The 21,548-nt window shown below is 48.1% G+C and overlaps 1 protein-coding gene and 1 non-coding gene across 3 annotated transcripts; both read right to left on the reverse strand.

The window, feature by feature from the left end:
• Positions 1 to 1,412: 1,412 nt before the first annotated feature.
• On the reverse strand, positions 1,413 to 11,595 carry LOC132572321 (zinc finger protein 345-like). 2 transcript variants are annotated; one of them, XM_060239231.1, is made up of 6 exons: positions 11,451 to 11,595; positions 11,049 to 11,168; positions 9,114 to 9,225; positions 7,296 to 7,364; positions 6,280 to 6,393; positions 1,413 to 4,506 (listed from the first exon to the last, which is right to left on the reverse strand). In XM_060239231.1, exons 3-6 carry the CDS (start codon positions 9,145 to 9,147, stop codon positions 2,222 to 2,224), a joined length of 2,502 nt encoding a protein of 833 aa, XP_060095214.1. In that variant the 5' UTR covers positions 9,148 to 9,225; positions 11,049 to 11,168; positions 11,451 to 11,595; the 3' UTR covers positions 1,413 to 2,221. The 2 variants fall into 2 exon arrangements, with proteins under 2 accessions (XP_060095214.1, XP_060095213.1); XM_060239230.1 differs by having other exon boundaries at positions 7,296 to 7,367.
• A 7,073-nt stretch (positions 11,596 to 18,668) lies between these two features.
• Positions 18,669 to 18,756, reverse strand: TRNAY-GUA (transfer RNA tyrosine (anticodon GUA)). The gene is given in 2 exon segments: positions 18,669 to 18,704; positions 18,720 to 18,756. It is a non-coding gene; the product is annotated as a tRNA-Tyr (tRNA).
• Positions 18,757 to 21,548: the final 2,792 nt, after the last annotated feature.

The following is a 21,548-nucleotide window of genomic DNA, read 5'->3' on the forward strand; positions in this document are numbered from 1 at the left end:
GACCTCAGCTGGGTACAATGCAATAGACTCCACCCTCCAAAGCTGCCACTTTCTCCTGGGGGACTAATCTTGGTGGTCTGGAGATCGATTGTAATAATGCAGACCTGGTAATCTAAACGGTGACTATGGCTGTGAGCGGAGTTATGGGTAACAGTTATCTGATTAAATTATCCAGTGGAAACAGGGTGTGTGTGTCACTGTGTATTTACAAACTCGATTCACAGTGCAATCCTAGGCAGAGTTATTCTAGTTGAAGCCCATTCCAATTGGGGCAGAGTTGCTTCAGTCTCAGCCTGTGGATGGATTGGCTGAGATAAAAGTCACTGCAATCTCTCCTTATGCAAGTTCTGGACCTCCCCTCCCCCATCACTGCTGTTCTGGCTCCTTTGACCTTCCTGAAATTCAAACGCCCCACTTATGTGTTAATTTCTGAAGAGAGATGCTGATGGTCAAAGCTGGCCTGAGATGTCACATGCTCAAAAGTTCTGCCTCCTATACACAGGATGGCAGGAACACACAGCCAGCCGCAGCAATGGCTTTGTGGAATCAGAAATGTACTCTGTGCATGGTCAAAGGCTTTTCTTCTTCTATACCACATGTTCAAGGCCTAGATTTGGGAGCTGAATCCTGGACAGCCCTGGATCAAGTTATGGCTACAAACGCAACACATCCCACTTGGGGCACATAAACTAACACAAGTGAGTATGTAGAAGTGCCCAATTTTAGCTTGCCAATCTAGTGGCACCTTTAACAGAAGCCAGCAGATGATAATATTTACTGTCAGGGGTTGTTTTCTAGAAAAACAGGTGGCAGAGCTCATTAGCATAACTCATTAGCATATGCGGCTGTGCCCCCTCCCCCAGCCAAAGGCAACCTGATGCAAGAAAGGAGAGCCCCTGGCTGGCTTGGGCTGCCCCCCACAGTCAAAAGGCCAGGAAGCCACCCGCTGCCCAAAATCACATAAGAAGTGGAGAAAGGGTGGCATGGGATTCTCCAGGGGTTAATGAGGGCTGCTGGGGGCATGGCAAAACCCCTGGTGACTGCCTGGCTGCCCAACTCTCCTAATCTAGGGATTGTTATGCAGCTGCACCTACTATTCAATGGACAAGGTGGGTGAGGAGGAAGAGGGGGAACCCTCAGAAAGGTTCAGGAGCTGTGCTCCTGTGAGCTCCTGCTGAATCTGAGGCCTGTTTACTGCCATACTGTAAAAAGCGCCACCTGTTAACATCTTTGGAACCAGCAGCTATTCAAAGCATGAGAGCGGGTTGGGTTTTCCCCTGCTCAGCTGGCAAAGTTACTAAAACCAGGATAAAATTTGGAGTGGGGAGGACAACAATGCCTTTCAGAATGGAAGAGAGGGGACTGACCCAGGGAGCTTCTCATGTTACCATGCCATTTTATTTGGCTGAAAAGCCTAACTAGACTACTCAGCTGGGGTCTTAAAGAATATGTTGTGAGGTAGGATTGGACAGAAGAAGAATGTTCAAATAACTGAAGGGCTTTGGCAGCCGGGCTGGAGCTTTTCTGATAAAGCCTGACATGACTCACAGATCTGGCAATTTGAAGTTGGATTTAGGATTCCTGGATTCACTTCTCCTATGGCTTCACTCTCCAGTTGTTCAGCTGGATGCTCTCTCAGCCTGTTCCCAATATTCCGAATTAAGAACCAAGTTTGACATTTCAGAGGAAACACCCACCTGGGACTGTAGCACCTCAGAATGTGTGGGGGGGAGGAGTCGATACTTCCCTGAATGCCTCCCTTCCATAGAAATCTAACACCTCTGAAGGAAAGATGCTTAACATGCCCTTCTTCTCAACATGCTAGAGGTGTGCTGGGGAAAACAGTGTTTGTGGGAAGGAATATTTCAATATGATAATGCCTGTCCCACCAACCCCACTTCAGAGTCCTAAAATAGTACCACCATCTCAGCCAGAGGTGGAATTCTAGCAGGAGTTCCTTTGCATATTATGCCACGCACCCTGATGTAGCCAATCCTCCAAGAGCTTACAAGGCTCTTTTTTTGTAAGCTCTTGGAGGATTGGCTACATCAGGGGGTGCGGCCTGATATGCAAAGGAGCTCCTGCTAGAATTCCACCCCTGACCCCAGCAGGACGTGGTTTTCTTAAAAGCTGCCTCATTCTGGACACCATAAAGAGAGCAAAAGGACAATGACGGCTTCTCCCGAACAAATATCTCTGGAAGTCAAGCTTAGGCACCCACTCAAGATGTGGAGGGAGGCTGCGCCCAGCCCTCTTGGGTGAGAGCCGAGGCCCAGCTGGAGCTGCTTTCCCCCAGTCTCCACGGATCTGGAGGCAAGAACCCCTTCATGCCCCACCCCCGCAGCCCCCCAGCTGGGGCAGCACTAGGGATGGGGCCTTGGAAGGGAGTCGGGACCTCAGGCCATGCGGCAGCGACTGGGGTGTTGCAGTTCCTGTCCCCCTCGCTCCACCAGGGCGGCATGAGGGAGAGCGGAGGTTCAGGAAGGGCGGGCAGTGGCTCCTTGGGGGGCTTAGCACTAGAGGATGAGGAGAAGCCTTTCCCCACCTCAGTTCCTCCCCGCGCCCCTCCTTTCAAGGGCCGGTCAGCCAAATGAGTGCGCTGGTGACGATTCCGGTGGGAGCTGCGGCTGAAGCACTTCCCACACTCAGGGCACTGGTAAGGCTTCTCGCCTGTGTGGACTCGCTGATGCCTCTCCAGGTGAGAGATGAAGCCAAAACTCTTGCCACAGACGGTGCAGTCGTAGGGCTTCTCGCCCCGGTGGGTCCGCTGGTGCGTGAGCAGCTGAGCGCTGGCCACAAACCGCTTCCCGCATTCCTTGCACTTGTGAGGCTTCCCACTGGAGTGGGTCCTCTGGTGCTGGAGGAGGGTGGAGCTGACGCTGAAGCTTTTCCCGCACTCGTTGCAGCGGTAAGGCTTCTCCCCGGTGTGGATCCTCCGGTGCCTGTCCAAGTGGGAGCTGACGCTGAAGCTTTTCCCACAGTCCCCGCACTCGTAAGGCTTCTCCCCTGTGTGGATTCTCCGGTGCCTTTCCAAGTGGGAAGTCCAACTGAAGCTTTTGCCACAATCGGAACACCGAAAGCGCTTGCTCTCAGCTGCGTGGGACTTCTGGTGCTTAACCAACGAGGCCAGTTCTCTGTAAGTTTTCCCACATTCGGCACACTTGTGCGGCCTGTCAGGAGAGTGCACACGCTGGTGCCTCTCCAGGTGGGAACTGACACTGAAGGCTTTGCCACACTCTTCACACCGGTATGGCTTCTCTCCCGTGTGGATTCTCTTGTGCTTGATGAGAGCAGAGCACCAGCTAAACTTCTTCCCGCACTCTGGGCACTGATAAGGCCTTTCCCCTGTGTGGATTCTCTGATGTTTAACCAGCGACGAACTCTGACCAAAACTTTTCCCGCAGTCAGGGCACTTGTATGGTTTCTCGCTGCAAACCGGGGGGGAGGGGGGAAGCGGGGGCTCAGGGACAGCCCGTTTGCGGCTACATTCTGCACACTTTGTGGGGTCCCTGCCCCCATTTGGGGAAGTCTGGAGGTGGTGGAGGGTCGCTACGCTGAGGTAGAAGTTCTTCCCGCAGTCTATGCACTGGCGTGGCTTCTCCCCTGTGTGGATTCTCTGGTGCCTGTAGAGGTGGGAGCTGCGGCTGAAGCTTTTCCCACAGTCCGTGCACTGATAGGGCCTCTCTCCTGTGTGGATTCTCTGGTGTCTCTCCAGGTGGGAAGTGAAGCTGAAGCTCTTCCCGCAGTCTGGGCACTCGTATGGCTTCTGGCCCTGATGTTTCCTCTGGTGAGCCACAAGGTTAGCGCTGACGTTGAAGCCCTTCCCACACTCCTGGCACTGATAGGGCTTGTCGTTCGCATGAGTCCTCTGGTGCTGGACCAGGGTGGAGCTGACGGTGAAGCTCTTCCCACACTCTTTGCACTGATAGGGCTTCTCTCCCGTGTGGATTCTCCGGTGCCTCTCCAGGTGCGACCCGACACTGAATGCTTTCCCACACTCCTTGCACTTGTAGGGTTTCTCACCCGTGTGGATCCTCCGGTGTCTTTCCAGGTGGGAGGTCCAGCTGAAGCTTTTTCCACAGTCCTCACACTTGTAGGGCTTGTCGCCCACATGGCATTTGCGGTGTTTGGCTAGAGCCTTGGCCTCCGAGAAGCTCTTCTCACACTCGTCGCACTTGTGGGGTCTCTCGTCCAAGTGGAGCCTCTGGTGCCTCAGGAGGTTGGACTTCTGGCTGAAGCTTTTGCCACAGTCTGAACACTGGTGTCCTCTCTCACCCCCTGGTGGTTTCCCATGAGGCAACAGGGGTTTGGAGATGCCCCCTGTCAGAAGGTGCGGTTTCATCTGCTCTCCTTTCCTTTCAGCTGTTGAGGTTCCTAGCCTCTCTTCTGGCTGGCTGTCTCCATCAACTGGATTCCCCTCTAGAGAACTCTTTGCTCTTAACTCTGTCTTGCTGGGAGCCTCTGGATGAGGAAGATCCCCCTCATTCTTTCTCCTCAGATCATCACCTGAGGAGATAAAGTCATAAAAGTGGGTGAGACCCAGGACAGGTCCAACAGAGGATAGTGACTATTCATGTAGCCATGTAGGACACTGAGATGAAGCTGCAGTATACTTCTGAATACCAGAGCCAGTGAATGCCAGTGTGGTGTAGTGATCAGAGTGTTGGACTAGGTCAGGGGTGGCCAAACTTGATTAACATAAGAGCCACATAGAATAAAGGTCAGATGCTTGGGAGTCATAAGACATGAATGTCAGATGTTTGAGAGATGGAAGGAAAGAAGGAAGATAGATGAGGGGATAGAGAGGTGGAAAGAAAGCAACTTTAAATGCATTCTCCATGTTGCCAGCTTGGTTAGCTTGGATAAGTGATTTAAAGAGACAAATGCCTTCTCCTAAGCTGGCTGATGGGTGGTGGGGGCTTCGACAGTCACACAATATGTGTGAAAGAGCCACATGTGGCTCCCGAGCCACAGTTTGGCCACCCCTGGACTAGGTTCTGGGAGACCTGGATTCAAATTCCTACTCTAACATGCAGCTTACTGTTGACTTTGGACCAGACACACTCAGCCCAACTTACATCACAGAGATGTTGTGAGGATATACCAGGAAAAGGAGAACCACATATGCTGCTCTAAGCTCCTTGGGGCTAATGTGGGATAAAAATGGCCTTGTTCAGGGGTCCCAATCATGCTGCCCGCCAACACTTTTTTTTGGTGCTTGCCAAGTGTTATAGGAAGTGGGTGGGGCCAGGAAGCGCTTTTTGCCAACAAGTCTTCTGATTGGCTGTGCAGATTTTAAAAAATGTTACTTTGGCAGCAGCTGCCACCACAGCATATCTACCCTGTACTGAAGTTGAGCTGTCACAATCATTTTGTGGCTGAGGCAGCCATTTTGTGGGAGCCTTTTAGTTGCTGCGCACACCCTGCCATGTCAGGATTCCAAATGTGCTCACAGACTCAAAAAGGTTGGGGACCCCTGTACTAGACATCAGAGAGCTATGTGTGAGATCCCCATATGTGAGATCTCCATATGTCAGTGGCCGACTGTTTTAAGAATTGGGTTAGAATGGATAAATGGAAGTACTTCTTCACCCAAAAGGTGATTAACACATGGAATTCACTGCCAAAGGAGTGGTGGCAGCTATATGTATAGATGGCTTCAAGAGGGGATTGGATAAACATACGGAGCAGAGGTCCATCAGTGGCTATAGATGGAACTCTGTCTGGAGCAAGTGATGCTCTTTATTCTTGGTGCTTGGAGGGGCAGTAGTTGGAGGGCTTCAAGTTTCTGATCCCATTGGTGGACCTCCTGATGGCACCTGTTTTGGGGGTTGTTTGGGGGTTTTTTTACCACTGTGTGACACAGAGTGTTGGACTGGATGGGCCACTGGCCTGATCCAACATGGCGTCTCTTATGTTGATGCTGGAAATGATGGATGTCTGCTTATCCTGTACTGCACCATGACCCAACTTTCTCCACTGAAAAGCACTGTCTGTGCAGAGGCAGGAAAACCGTGTGTGTGTGTGTGCACGTATGCGGAGGGTACTGATCTGCCTCAGCTAATTCATATTTGCAAGTCACCCCTGGCTGCAGCAGTTATTCCATGGTGAACACAGGGATGCTAACCATCCTTAGGACTTCTGGAGACTCAAGTATGGTGTTTCCTGAACTGCATCTCCATTCAGCTCTTCCCAAATAGAATCTGTAGCCAACCCGCTTCAGGAAAGCTCCTTCCCAGTCCTGAGGTGCAGCTCTGTTTTGATGAATGGGTTCCTCACCTGGGCTGGCCTCCTTCAGTATCTCCCTGCCTTCAGACTCCTGAAGGTCTGGGACCCACAAATCCTCCCCTCGGTCCATCCAAGAGAGCAGGTCAGGCTTAGAAAGTGGAAATCCTGCAGATGAGATAAAAAGGAAGGGCTTCACTCCCTATTATTCTCTTCGTCAACCGTGGTGTTCCCCTGGACATGTTCAATCATTCTCTGAACACCTTTTAGCCTGAAACGTATCACTTATATAAACATAACTCCTCTAGAACAGGAAGAGGAAGTGGACATGATTCTGCCAATGGAGTGGCAGTTAGGTCCTCCTGGCAAGTGAGGCTTCTTTCAGTTATGCCTGTTTCATAAAGTGTCAACCCCCCTGTTTAGATTCAGCCAACCTAGCCATGCTGATCTATGCTACTATAACCTTGCAGCTAGATTACTGCAATGTACTTTGGATGGGGCTGCCCTTGAAGACAACTTGGAAAACACCCATTGGTTTGGAATGCAGCAGCCTCTCTCTTAAGGAAAGTTGTTTTCACCATGTAACAGTGGTGTTAGAACAACTATACTGGCTAGTGGCTACTACTATGTTTTGGGGTTTAAGGTGCTGATTTTAATCTTTAAAGCCTTACAGAGACCAGACCTACATACCTGAGGCTCACCTCTCCCTGTACGAGACTGTGTACCTGTTCCATTCATTATACTAACTTCTCTTTTCTACCCCTTCCAACAGCAGAGCTTTCTCAGTGATAGCCTAAGAGCTCTGGAATGGGCTGCTGCTGGAATTCAAGCCACACCCGTCCTTCCTGTGTCCAGCCTGTCCCACAGTCTTGTTCAAAGGAGCTTTTAGTCTGAATGAATTGAGTTGGATTGGGTCTGACTCCAGTTCAGACAATTTTGTATGTTCTTTGGGAATGGTCGGTTGGCAAAGTTCATGCAAAGCTCTTTTTTTTTTTTTTTGCACAAATAGGATTAACATGATGCAGAAGGTCAGCAGTTTTGAGCTCTTGTGCCAAGCATGCTCAGTTTACCTGATGTCAGCCCTCTCCGGTGGGACTCTGCCAGCGCAGTGATCCGAGGCAGGCTAATCGCCATCTCTTCTGCTAACAAGAAAAAGGAGAGAATCCCATCAGGAGATCAGATGAGTTGGCTGGCTGTGCTGACCCCACTGCTAACTTTCTACGAGGACTGTGTACATTTCCCCACTTTTAAGGACAACCATGTTATGCCAAGTTCCACTGCTGTGTTGAGGCCCATAGGTAGGATAGCACTTGGGATCATGAGTTGGGAAACTGTGCTTGGAATCCCAGACACGTCAGATGCAGTCCTGCAATTGATTGCACTGCAAATGTAAAAGATAAACTAGCTAGCCTCAGCACAGAGAGGCTGTGGCTCCATGGCAGAGCACATGCCGAAAGGTCCTGTGTTCAACCTCTGGCATTATGAGCTCAAAGGATAGGAAGTACTCATCTCTGTTTGAGATTCTGGGAAATTGCTGCTGGTCAAAATAGCTTATTCTGAGCTAAACAGACCAGTGGTCTGGCTCAGGGCTAAGATAAAAGAAGGTTACCAACAATACTCCCTCTAAGCTGTGAAGTCTTGTGAGCAAAAACTCTCCTTTGTGAGCTACTGGCACTAAAGCTATGAGCTACTGCATCAATTAGTTTGCATTTTTCCTGAGCTAAGACAGAAATGTGTGATTAGGGTTTGGGCTCAAGTGCCGTGTTCTACTGGAGAAAGTTTTTCTTCCAGACGTTTCGTTCTCAGCTGCGGAGAACGAAACGTCTGGAAGAAAAACTTTCTCCAGTAAAACACGGCACTTGAGCCCGAAAGATTCTACAAACCCTAATGATGATGCCAGCCGTGAAAACCTGAAATCTTTGAAAAATGTGTGAGCCGGAGGCTTAAAAACTGTGAGCTGGCTCACACTAACTCGGCTTAGAGGGAATTCTGGTAACCAAGTCTGTGATATTTCTGTGTAGGTAAGAACAGAGTGACCCTCAATGGCAGCAGGCACTATGATAATTTGAACATGTTTCTTTTGCTGTGTTCAGGAGGGGCACTTAGAAATTGGAGGCCAGCCCCCTTTAATGGTTTGTAATTCCCTCCTTTCAGTTCACAGGCTTTGATTCCCAGATTTCAAGTAAACAATGAAAGATCAACTGTTTTTTCCTCTTGATAGTTACACTGTGGAAAAAACTATAATTGAGATGACACTTACACAGTGGTAATTATACCACCATCTGTATAGAATTATTCATCTGTATTGGCCTATCAAGGGGTGAGGGAAATCCTACCACAGTTCGGTATCTGATCCAGGGGAGCAATATGATTCTTCTTATTCTTTGAGAGTTTAATACAGCTTACCAAGCAGTTACATGAACATTAAGATAAACAGAGCTTTTTTTGGTAGAAAAAGCCCAGCAGAAACTCATTTGCATATTAGGCCATACCCTCTGATGCCAAGCCAGTTGGAACTGCGTTCCTGTGTGTTCCTGCTCAAAAAAGTCCTGACGATAAGTTACCACTTGTCTAACAGTGGCCCACATTCACATGAGTGTGATATGTTCCACAGATCTCCCAAGAACCAATAGAGACAAATACATGGCAGATGGGTCAATCAGAACTATATGCCTTGAAAGCTATATGGAAAATTCATGCTCACAGACAGCAAATCTTAGAAATATCAGGCTCTGGGGACGGATACTTTGGAAAGGCTGTTGCCTTCATGCCCTGCTTGAGTCTCTTACTGATCACAACGAAGTAATAGATTACGTGGTCCTTTGGTATGACCCAGCAGAGACATTCTCATGGCCCAACAGGTCTTCGGTGAAGAGCTATATGCTTACCCAGAGAGATGAGTGTCTCATAATTCTCCTGCATGGTGTTCCAGTAAAGGCCTCAGGCAGGCGGTCCTACTTTTGGCTGAAGCACAACAGCCTCCTTGGAGGTCTCTGGCCTCTAAAAAAACAAGCGACCCATCTATTCAGTTGCTCCTAAATCTCTGGCAATCAAAAGCTGAAAATAATTATGTTGCAAAAAAAAATAATAATGAAATTTATATTTTCCGAATCCCAAATTTTAAAATAAAATGGATCTTGCAGGGTTTAGAAGCTTTAGAATAAAATGAAAACTAAACACTGAATTTTCCAGATCTATTTCTTTATTTAGGATTTTTATGCCACCTCTTCAGAATCCTATTTGAGGCAGTTTACAAGGAGAAACAATACCATACAATCTGATTAATATGTAACAATATTTCCTTAACTTTTCCACTCACAACCAAATATTTCCTTTTCTGAAAAAGCATCATTCAAAAATCACACACTATTGCATTTATTCCTACTCCCTGCTTTCTACTATTTAACCAACTTTTAATCCCTAAGAGGACTCATCTATTTATCCCATGACTGCTTAACACAAGAGCTTGTCAACAGCCTTTGGGCAGTCCAAGCATACAGTTTCTACTGGCTTGCCCTTCTCCACTTTCTTGTTAACCTGCTTGATGACATTTGAATTCTTTAAGAAACCTCTGACAGATGCCAGAGAGAGAGAATACAACAGGATAGTCAAACTGTGGCTTGGGAGCAACATGTGGCTCTTTCACACTTATTGTGTAGCTCTTAGAGCCCTCACTGCCCTATCAACTTTAGAATATATATCTCGGCTTTTAAATCAACAGAAACAGACTACTAAAGAACAAATGGCAGAATATTCAGCAGTCTCCTCTGCTGAAAGATCTGCACTGATTACCCATCTGTTCCTGAATGCCCTTCAAAATGACAGCCTTAAGGCCCTAAACAGCCTAGTACCAAGGACCATCTCCTATACAGTCCATCTTGCCAGTTAAAATTTGCCTCTCAAAGCCTGCTCTCTGCATGTTTATGAATGAAAACTGGCTAACTGGTCTGTGCCATTTCATTCTGAGCAGATGCCACTCCTTGGGGTTAATAGTCACAATCATGAATGCAGGTAACAGCCCAGTTTTCATTCCTAAACCTTCAGAGGTGAGTTGGACAGTGACTAGAGTCAGGGCACTTCACCTCTGGAACACCCTCGCTGATGCCTACTTTAATTTCTCTTGGGTGGAGGGGCTGTGACTCACTGGTAGAGCATCTGCTTGGCATGCAAAATGTCCCAGGTTCAATTCCTGGCATCTCCATTTAAAAGGATCAGGTAGGAAGTGATGTGAAAGACCTTCGCCTGATGTGACCCCAGAGAGCAGCCGCCAGTCTTGAGTAGATAATACTGACCTTGATGGACCATGGGCGGGGGGTGGGTGGGTGGGTAGAAAACGCCCAGCAAGAACTCATTTGCATATTAGGCCACACACCCCTGGTGTCACCATTGTTTCACACAGGGCTTTTCTGTAGAAAAATCCCAGCAAGAACTCATTTGCATACTAGGCCACACCCACTGACACCAAGCTAGCCAGAACTGGGTTCCTGCTCAAAAAAAGCCCTTACCAAGGGTCTGATTCAGTATCAGGCAGCTTTGTGTGTTCAGGTGCCAAGCTGAAACACATCTTGAGGTTTTATCTCACCATCTTTTTAAATGGTCTGTTTTGGTTTTATAGATCGTTTTTTATGGTGTTTATGTTCAATGGCTTGTTTATTATATTGCTATGTCATTTTAACTGTAAGCACTTAAGGTGCCAGAGAAACGTCGTGCAGAAATGAATAAAATAATGGATATGGGCAGAGTGCACGCTCTGTTAGTGATCTTAGGTGTAAGGGGGGGGGGGATACATTCCTGTGGGGGTACTTAAAAGATTAAGACATAACCTCATAAGATCGTTCCCTTATGGTCCCACGCCATTGCATCCAGAGTAAACGCCACTCCTTGGGGTTGTAGCCACAACCACGAATGCAGATTTGAATCCAGTTTTCATTCATAAACATGCACTGAGGAAAGAAAAAAAAGGAGGGGGGAGGGGATGGAAAGCTATCACTTTCCCATCCCGAGTAGAAGAATATCGAGGAACAACTAATTTGTGTTAAAGTGTGTCCTCCGAACCAGCGTCCTTATTGCCATCGCATCTAAGATGGGCAGGGACCAAACACGGTCGGAGGATGGATGGCAACCCCACCCCTCTCTTCCCCGCCCCACCTCCTGGCAGCCCAATCTGAGCGTGCCTCAGCGATGTGCGTTCGTCTTCCCGGGGAATGTGTCGGGCCGCTTCCCACCTTGGCGAGCCAGAGAGAGGGAGGGCCGCAGCGTCTGCAGGAGAAGTCTGCCCAGGCTGGCATGGATCCCACCGGGGCTGGCAGTAGCTGATCTGGCTCGGTTCTCTCTCTGCAGCTGGAGCTGCATCCGCGTCACCCAGGAAGCTCAAAGCCCGCCGCTGCCCCGAGCGCAGGAAACACAGAGCCAAGAGAAGAAGGAAAGAGCCGCTTGCGCTTCCCCCAGCGCTACCCAGAGCCCTCTGGTGGCTGCTGAGGACCAGGCCTCCTCGGTGGCCGCATAGAGAAAGGGCGGCGGGGGGGCCGGGTTAACCAAACGTGGCTCTTTTAAAAAGAAAATGAAATCTTCTGCTTAAAATGTATTGGAGGGTATGCATATGTGAAGGGAAAGGCAGGCAGAAAATTTTAATGGGACTAAAGGGGCTTCTCGGAGATGCTATGTAGAAAGAGAAATAATAGAGGTGAACTGCCACTTGCCAGTAATCTGTGAACCATGCTTAGATTAATACCAATGCACAAATACAATCACACAGTGTGCTCCTGTGGATATTTATTTTGTTGTGAGGCCATGTGTGGGCTGCATAAAGGGCTCTCAACAGCCAATGTTTGGGTTGCAGAAACTTTATGGATTATTATTAATCCACACGCCAGTGATCAGTCATGTTGAAGTTGTACATTTTCATGTTATACAAGCGGACTTCCTTATACTGGTTCTTTGTTATTCTAAATTTTGACAAACATTTTGTCGTAGAGTGCCTCTTTAATTGTCAGTGGTCGCAGGCTCCTGATCTGGGGCCTCGGCTGAGAACTGGGATGGAAAAACGGATGGGTGAGGGCAAAGGAATTATTATTCCAGTAATTGGCAAGAAGGGGTACTTATAATTCCTTATGTTTTGCTAGCTTTTAAAATTGCTCTAAATTTAGATCCCCAAACCACTAAACTATGAATGGAGACTCTTTGCAGGAAATGTTGGACGAGTGAATTTGAGAAATCTTGATACAGTGCTATATTTGATTCTGTTGTCAAATCTGGATTAAAATATATTTCAATGTGAAGAAAGGAAAAGGAAAGGTCCCCTGTGCAAGCACCAGTCGTTTCCGACTCTGGGGTGACGTCGCATCACAACGTTTTCACGGCAGACTTTTTTATGGAGTGGTTTGCCATCGCCTTCCCCAGTCATCTACACTTTCCCTCCAGCAAGCTGGGTACTCATTTTATCAACCTCGGAAGGATGGAAGGCTGAGTCAACCTTCAGCTGGCTACCTGAATCCAGCTTCTGCCGGAATCGAACTCAGGTCGTGAGCAGAGTTCAGACCTCAGTACTGCAGCTTTACCACTCTGTGCCACGGGGCTGCAATGTGAAGAAAACTATGACGTTAATGGGGTGCGAAGGGGGGGCTCTAAAAATTCAACATGGGGCTTCTGAAAATCTTTAAAAGGGCTTCTGTAGCAGAATTTCTCAACTGCCTTATCTTCCCCTTACCAAATTGTTTCCAAATTGTGAGCACCTTTTCTGTCGGTTACAGTACTGTTCAAGTGAAACATTGATATATGTCAAACCTACTTGAAGCTCTGCCCCAAGTAATGGCTTAGCCGTGATAGAGAGAAAGCTTTTGTGTTTGCAGTTCTACACTGTGGTCATTAGATGGTGCTGGGTGCTCACAGACCCAAGGTGTTCTGTGAAGACTTTTATGATGGGGTTTTGTCTGAAGGATCTAGTCCAGGGTGGCTGAATTTGCTTAACATAACAGCCACATAGAATAAGCGTCAGATGTTTGAGAGCGACAAGACATGAACATGAGAGAGGAAGGTGGAGAGAGAGGTGGAAAGAAAGCAACTTTAAATGCATTCTTTAAGCTGGTGGCTGGCTTGGCTTGAAGAAATTATTTAAAGAGACAAATGACTTCTCCAAGCTAGCCAATGGGGTGGTGGGGGCTTTGAGAGCCTCGCAATATGTCTGAAAGAGCCACATGTGGCTCACAAGCTACAGTCTGGCCACCCCTGATCTAGTCCTTGTTGTGCCACAAGACATTTGAGGGAACATTCTGGACAATACTTGCACCATTGTTATTAACTGGCAATGATAACATTCATGATATCTTTCAAGATAGTGAGGTGGTGGAAAGTATAATCTTGTCGCAGTTGATTTATGGTGACCCCATAGGGTTTTCAAGGCAAGAGAAGGTCAGAGGTGCTTTGCCATTATCTGCCTCTGCATTGCGACCTTCTACTTCCCTGGTGGTCTCCCTTCCAAGTACTAACGGGTTGCCAGCCTCCAGGTGGGGCCTAGAGATCTCCCGCTTTTACAACTGATCTTCAGCTGGCAGAGATCAGCTCGCCTAGAGAAAATGGCTGCTTTGAAGGGTAAGAACATAAGAGAAGCCATGTTGGATCAGGCCAATGGCCCATTCAGTCCAACACTCTGTGTCACACAGTGGCCAAATTTTTTTTTTATATATATATACACACACACTGTGGCTAATAGCCACTGATGGACCTGTGCTCCATATTTTTATCTAACCCCCTCTTGAAGGTGGCTATGCTTGTGGCCGCCACCACCTCCCGTAGCAGCCCCTCCCCAAACTCCACCCAGATCCACCCCAAAGTTTCCAAGTGTTTTCCCACCCAAACCTGGCAACCCTAGTACTAACCAGGGTCAACCCTGCTTAGCTTCCAAGATGTAACAAGATCAGGCTAGCCTGGGCTATCCAGGTCAGAAAGATAATGTGCACTCACTTTGAAAAATCATAGATTTATGGTGCCTTGGGAAGGCGCCATGGCTCAATAGTAGAGCATATGCTTGGCATGCAGAAAGTCCCAGGTTCAATCTCTGGCATCTCCAGTTAAAAGGGTCAGGTAGTGGGTGGTGGGAAAGACCCCTGCCTGAGACCCTGGAGAGCCGATGCCAGTCTGAGAAGACAAGACTGACCCTGGGGACTTACGGTCTGATTCAGTATAAACCAGCTTCATGTGTTTTTTGTGTACTTAAAACAGTAATGTTTCACGGAATAAACAAAACAGGCATTTTCAGATTAATTTTTTATTAATTTTTACAACAAAAGAATGCTGCTAGTATCTGAAAAAGATGTATTTCTGGAGTTTTCCAGATAAGCAAAAAAGCAATTGTAAACATTAATATCACTATCCTATTTTCATCAGTAGCCAGTAATATGGACTCAGGCACTTCACACACTTTTCAGTCTGTTGTCATCCATAATTTTAATTGCATGATCTAACAATTTAGATAATTTGGCTCCTTCCTCCATTTTTTTTTTAAATCTACATCATAATAGACAGAATTTTAAGCTTATGCAGGGTGTTTTTCCCCCCTTCTTCTTTCGATATAGTCGTTTTGCTGTCCTCATTGCATCCAAATAGCAAAAGATAATGTGTCTGTAGCTTATAAAAACTAAGTTGCTTTTTAAAAAAAATGCTGAGCTGGAAGCATTTCTACTAAGGGCTGGTTCACACGTGTAGGGAAATCCCCTGCTCACTCATGACTTTCAGCTGAATGTGTGAACCATCTCCATAACTTATGCTGGGTAATATATGAATTCTTCCAAAGGCAATTCAGTTGGAGATGCCTCATTCACATGTCCAAGTCTGCACTTGACTCTGCAGTCTTCACATGATGTATGAATACGTGTGAACTGCCATAAACAGAATCAGTTTGCCACTGAAAGTAAATCTAGCCCTCATATGTTTGGCATGGACACTGTAGACATGGGGAGTGTTTTAAAAAGCAAAAACAATTTAAGCCACACTTGATATAAACATAAACTGCTGTGTGTGACTGGCAGTGTTTCTGCAAAGAAGAAAATTTCTGCCAGCACCTGCGATCCTTTTAGCTGAAGATGCGGGGGACTGAACCTGCAGTGTTCTGCTTGCAAAGCAGGGAATTCAACCATGGAGCCACTGTCCTCTGAACCAACTGCTGTCAGTTGCCTGCTTTGAAACCAAAGATGGCAACCACAGTAACAACAGTACTACAGAAATAGACACAGGATCCAGGTGGGATGAAGGACCACCATGTTTTGCCCCAGTGTAACACTGTAGCCAGAAAACCAGACACCCTTAAAAACAAAACAAACCAAAAACAAGGGTCATAGTCAGTTATTCAAACAGCCCACGTAGGCAACAGCCTAGAGATAGGATTCCCAGGAGTTGTACAAATGCTAATTCTGTTGTGGTGTTTGGCCAGCCTTCAGACTGATAATCAGGATGTCTGTATACAGGGCAGGGCAGGATGACGGGACGGTACAGGAGGGAGGCACATAAACTCGCAGCATGTCTAATAATTGGGTTGCCCAATTACTTTCCCTGGCAGTTTTCTTATACTTTGAACAGCTGCATGCCAAGCAGAAGTTTAATGCATTCATCCACAGCTCCGCCTTGACTGAAACAAACTACAAAACACAAATCTGAGTCTTCAAGACTAGCAGATGTATTAAAGCGTAAGCTTTCATGGGCCACAGCCTACTACATCATCATAGATCTGGTCTTCTTTAAGATATTGCTGTAGACAATGAACATGTTGTCTCTCTGGAATTCACAACAACAAATAGTCGGGGGCGGGGAACTAGGGGCTAAAATGGAAGGGCTGATGACCCCAGAGGGGTGATGGAATTGAGCAAATCGTGGAGTGGATTCTACCCCTCTCCTAGCACTCCACAGAATAAAGTTTCTCCATTGGACAATGGCTCCATGGGAGATGGATGGATTTGCTTCTGTATGGTAGTAAAAATATTCATTTATAGCCCGCCGTCCTGATTGAGACTCGAGGTGAATCACGAAAATTAAATCAATGCAAGCAACAGGATACAACATTCAATAGACAGTTCCATAATGTTTAGCTTGTATAAATCTGGATGTAACCAGAGGTGAAGCAAAGCATAAATATTAACGTGACACATTAAATGAAATGCAAAAATTACCTAGTAGGAACCTACTTGCGGCAACAGGTAGTATGAATTATACACAGTGGTATAGTCTGGATCTGGGTGGTATAACATTCTGATTGATTGATTGATTGATTTAGGCTATTTCTAACTCACTTCTCTTGAGGTCAAGACAGCTAACAAAAGAAGATCTAGCAACAAGCTATACAAGTTTGAAACCATGCATACATATACCAATCAAAAATTAGTTCACTAGAACTTGAATTAGTTCAGAATGCCAAGCTATGCTCTTCTAAATGCTTCCCAGTTGATCTGACACGGGAATTGCTTTTTCTAAAGTACAATTGTAATAAGGTTCATCCAGAGCAGGGGTGGCCAAACTTGCTTAACATAAGAGCCATATAGAATAAATGTCAGATGTTTGAGAGCTGCAAGACATGAATGCCAAATGTTTGAAAGCCAGAAGACAGGAAGGACGGAATGAAGGCAAATAGATGGGGGAGGGAGAGATGGAAAGAAAGCAACTCTAATTTTAAATGTATTCTACAAGCTGCCAGCTGGCTTGGCTTGGAGAAGTGATTTAAAGAAAGAAACGCCTTCTCCAGCCAGTCAACAGGGCGATGGGGGCTTCGAGAGCCACACAATAAGTGTGAAAAAGCCACATGTGGCTCCTGGGCTGCAGTTTGGCCATCCCTGATCCAGAGTAATTCTTTTTTTTTAATGCCTTTTGATTGTGGCAACAAAAATGCCAAAGCAAATTTCTGACATTCTCAGAGCTCTTCATCAGGTACAGTGCAAAAAGGGGATGGGGAATGAAGGGTCATCTCAAAGTTTGATAGGAAAGCCTATGCAAGCTAGAAAGCCAGCCAGGGAATCCCAGGTCTTCAAGGCAAAGCCACGCTCTGATCTTGGAGTTAAATTTTTTTTCCCTTTTGCTCATTCTCTGCATTTAGCAGAGTGACAGCTGCCACAATCCCCCTCCATTTCATCCAGAGCAATTCTGAGATCTGTTAGGACTTTTCATTTCCCGCTATGGTTGCCAGCTCTGGGTTGGGAAACACCTGGAAATCTGGGGGCGGGTGTAACCTGATAAGGATGGGGTTTTTGGAGGAGAGGGACTTCAATGGGTCATGATGCCATAAGGTCCACTTTCTCTTCAGGTGAACTGATCTCTGCCTCCTGGAGATCTGTTATATTCCCAAGAGAGCTCCAGGCATCACCTGGAGGTTGGCAACCCTACCTCCCACCTCTGGCTTTCTGTTTTCATTCTCTTCTTTTGTGTTTTTGTGTTTCAGAGACCAGATGTTCAAGGTCTCTGTGATAGTCTCCCAGAGGCTGAAGGCAAGAAGAGGCAAGGATAAGGGAACATCTGTTGGCACCGGTGTATGGTTCCATGCCAGCTGTAGTTATTAGAGTCCCAACCCCTAAGATCATGGCCAGGTTTGGTAAGCACAAGGGGTGATACAAGGAGCAGGTATTTATGAGCCAGTGGGAAGGTGAGGATATACTAAGGAGTAGGTGTTGCAGCCTATAACTGGGGGTTTTATATTAGAGATACAAAATATTCAAACATGACCCTGATATTTGTGTACAGATACAAACTCAGTTCGGGGGGGGGGACCTTCTGTAGAGACTGGAATATGTTTTAATGCACAGCTGGCAATTTTAGGAAGTAGAGGAAAGTCCACTAGAAATAACTGAATTTGCCTACAATCTTATGCACGCTTCCTAGAACTCTGAAAGTACATTCTGGTGAACTTGAGATTCACTGACCAGTAGATATAGTGATGGCCACAATTGTAGATGGCTTGCAGAGGGCTTAACTTTAGACAGATTCATGGAGGAGATGTCTATCAGTGACTACACACCATGGTGACTAAAGGGAAACTTCCAGAGGCAGGCAATAGGCCAATGCTGCTATGCAATATCAGGAGAAGGCCTTGACCTCTTTGCCTTGTTTGCAGGCCCTCCAGGGCAACCATTTGGCCACTGTGTGAAACTGCATGCTCTACCATTTGGGGCTGTACTTTCCCATACTAATATCTGTACTTTTCCCCAATGGGGCAAGTAACGGCCTCCCAATACTGTTTAGGTCAGGGCAATGGTGCAGGGGCAGAGGGAATTAACCTCCCTTTCCATTACCTCATAGTCCTTCCTAACCCAAATTAAGCCCCAGGGGGCTTGAATTTTTTTAAAAAAGGAAAACCCATGGAACTCCATTTAATGGGTTCTGCCACTTCAACAAGCAGCTGACAAATTTCAGCTTTGTATAGGAGTGTGGCCTGTTTGGTTTTGTGAATGTCTGTGAACCAAAAATATTCATCCTTTGAGCCGGAATCAAACCAGCGACTTAAGGATCACTTTGATAGCTTCCTACAGTCCTCGGCTCTACCAGCTGAGCTATCAAAGGGATGAAAGTGTGGTGTTGTATTGCTCTTTTTAATTTGTGGTGTAATACCTACAGGTCAGGGCACTAGCTTCAAAAATGGAGCTGCCTCTTTGATGTTCTTCCCACACCCTTTTGTTTCATAGCCAGAAAATCCAGTGGTTCAGAGAGTATTAGGGTTGCCAAGTCCAATTCCAGAAATATCTGGGGACTTTGGGGGTGGAGCCAGGAGACTTTGGGGGTGGAGCCAGGAGACACTGGGGCGGAGCCAGGAACAAGGGTGTGACAAGCATAATTGAACTCCAAAGGGAGTTCTGGCCATTATATCTAAAGGGACGGCACACCTTTTTAAATGTCTTCATTCCCTCCACCAGGCGCTCTCCTGGGCCTCGAAAGCGGCGGCCTCGGCATGGTGGGGGTGGTGGCCGAGCTGCTGCAGGCTGGGCTGGCGGAGGCGCGGCAGCGGCAGCTGGGGGTGACGGGAGGCGGCCAGCTGCTTATGAACATATGATGCTGCCTTATACTGAATCAGACCCTTGGTCCGAGACCGCACTCTGCACATGCCCCAGAGCCTCCTCCCGCTCCCCAGCTGCCAAGCGCGAGCCCTTCCCCGGCTCACGGGCCGCCCTGCTCCTTGCCTCCTCATCCCCCGCAGAGCCAAGTGGCGCGTCTTTGCGCGGCTGAAAACTAAGCACCCCAAACCGCGGGCATCTCCGCCTGCGCTTGCAGCCCCCTGCCCTCCACTTCAGGCCACCCACCCCTGCATCCCTGAGCGCGGCACTGCACGCCCCCCCCGCTTTCGCTCCGCTGACCCCCCCCTGCAGCTAGGCACAGCCCTCATCGCCCATCTGGCAGAAAGCAACGCCCGACCGCCTCCCGGGCCAGCTCTCCGATCCCCGGGCAGCCAGGGAGGGCTCAGCGGCCGGCAGCCCGCGAGGGGCTCACACTCCCGTCCCTGGCCGGCATGCTCCCGTAGGCGGGCGGGGGCGCTGAAGACGGGCTCGCCGGCCGTAGAGGGGGTGCTGCGGCGGCTGCTGCAGGCTTGCCACGCTCCTGGCCTCCCTCCACCCTTCCCTTCTCTGAGCGGGCAACGCTGCTGAGGGCGAGACGGAGCGGGCGATGCCGCTGCGCTGCCGCCTCTTCTTCGCTTCCCAAGCAGAGAAGCGACTCCTAGATGGGGCGGCTCGCCATGCTTTTTGGCGCCCTTCCCCCCTCCCCCCCCCCCGCTTCCATTTTTGGGGGGAGCAGGGGAAGAGGCTGGAAACCCTGGTTTCCCCCGCCAGGGCGGGAGGGTTGGGACCCCTAGAGAGTATGTAGATAGGGATGATCTGGCATAAGAGGACAATTAAAAATGTCTGTGTTGCTCTTATTGCCTGTCAGTCACTTCAAGTGCTTTGGCCTGAGGTAACTGGAAACAAATGGTTAAAATAAAAGGGCCTCTCTTGCCCCCTCTCCTCTAATGTGACTTGCTGGTGGAACCGTGTTTAAAACTTTCTTTTATTATACACAGGGGTCGTTTTGTAGAAAAATAGGTGGTGGAGCTCATTAGCATAACTCATTAGCATATGCTCCCCCCCCACCAGCCAAAAGCAACCCGATGAAAGAAAGAAGAGCTCCGGGTGAGCGAGGCCTGCTTGGGCTGGCTAGAGATCTCGCCAGCCCAAACAGGCCTCACTCGCCTGGACCTCTCCTGGGCTGCCCCTCCCCCAGTTAGGGTTCCCAATCCCCCCGCTTTAGCGGGAGACTTCTGGGTTCCCAGCTTAATCTCCCGGTCTTCAAAAATTGAGAAGCGGGGGGGGGTGGAGGGGGGGAGAACATACCTATAGAGCTCCTGTTGTAGAGCTCCTGACCAGTTTGTAAAATCCCTGTCCCTTTAAGGCTAGGCAGGAAGGAGGAAACAGGAAGGGCTTCGGAGAACGGCCCCTCCCTTCTTTGCTTTCGTTTTCTCAGCAGGCACAGTTCTCCGGAAGAAGACCAAGTAAGTATTTGTGTGTGTGTGAGAGAGGGAGGGGGATTCCCTGGTATGGAGGCCCTCCCTCCCTTTAGAAAGTGTGTGGGGGGGGGGAGGGAAATGTCTACTGGGACTCTATTATTCCCTATGGAGAATGATTCCCATAGGGAATAATAGGGAATTGATCCGTGGGTATTGGGGGCCCTGGGGGGGCTATTTTTTGAGGTAGAGGCACCAGATTTTTAGTATAGCATCTAGTGCCTCTCCCCAAAATACCCCCCAAGTTTCAAAACGATTGGACCAGAGGGTCCAATTCTATGAGCCCCAAAAGATGGTGCCCCTATCCTTAATTATTTCCTATGGAAGAAAGGCATTTGAAAAGGTGTGCTGCCCCTTTAAATGTGATGGCCAGAACTCCCTTGGAGTTCAATTATGCTTGTCACACCCTTGTTCCTGGCTCCACCCCCAGTGTCTCCTGGCTCCACCCCCAAAGTCTCCTGGCTCCGCCCCCAAAGTCCCCAGATTTTTCTTTAATTGGACTTGGCAACCCTACCCCCAGTCAAAAGGCCAGTAAGCCATCCGCTGCCCAAAATCACATAAGAAGTGGAGAAAGGGTGGTGTGGGCTTCTCCAGGGGTTAATGAGGGCTGCTGGGGGTGTGGCAAAGCTCCTGGTGGCTGGCTGGCTAGCTGCCTGTTCTCCTAATCCAGGGATTGCCATGCAGCTGCACCTACTATTCAATGGACAAGGTAGGTAGGTGGGGAGGAGGAAGGCGGGCCATCAGAAAGGTTCATGAGCTGTGCTCCTGTGAGCTTCTGCTGAATTCAAGGCCTGATTATATGTGTCTGCTAAAGGACTAAAGTACA

The sequence above is a fragment of the Heteronotia binoei genome, chromosome 5 (genome assembly GCF_032191835.1).
Source record: "Heteronotia binoei isolate CCM8104 ecotype False Entrance Well chromosome 5, APGP_CSIRO_Hbin_v1, whole genome shotgun sequence".
NCBI lineage: Eukaryota > Metazoa > Chordata > Lepidosauria > Squamata > Gekkonidae > Heteronotia > Heteronotia binoei.

What these genes read in the sequence shown, in the direction of transcription:
- LOC132572321 (XM_060239230.1), bottom strand. Translation starts at nt 9,147, where the DNA reads ATGCAGGAGAATTATGAGACACTCATCTCTCTGG. An exon ending in TGAGACACTCATCTCTCTGG is followed by an intron (nt 7,368 to 9,113) that starts GTAAGCATATAG and finishes TTTTCTTGTTAG; the next exon opens with CAGAAGAGATGGCGATTAGC. An exon ending in CCGGAGAGGGCTGACATCAG is followed by an intron (nt 6,394 to 7,295) that starts GTAAACTGAGCA and finishes TCTCATCTGCAG; the next exon opens with GATTTCCACTTTCTAAGCCT.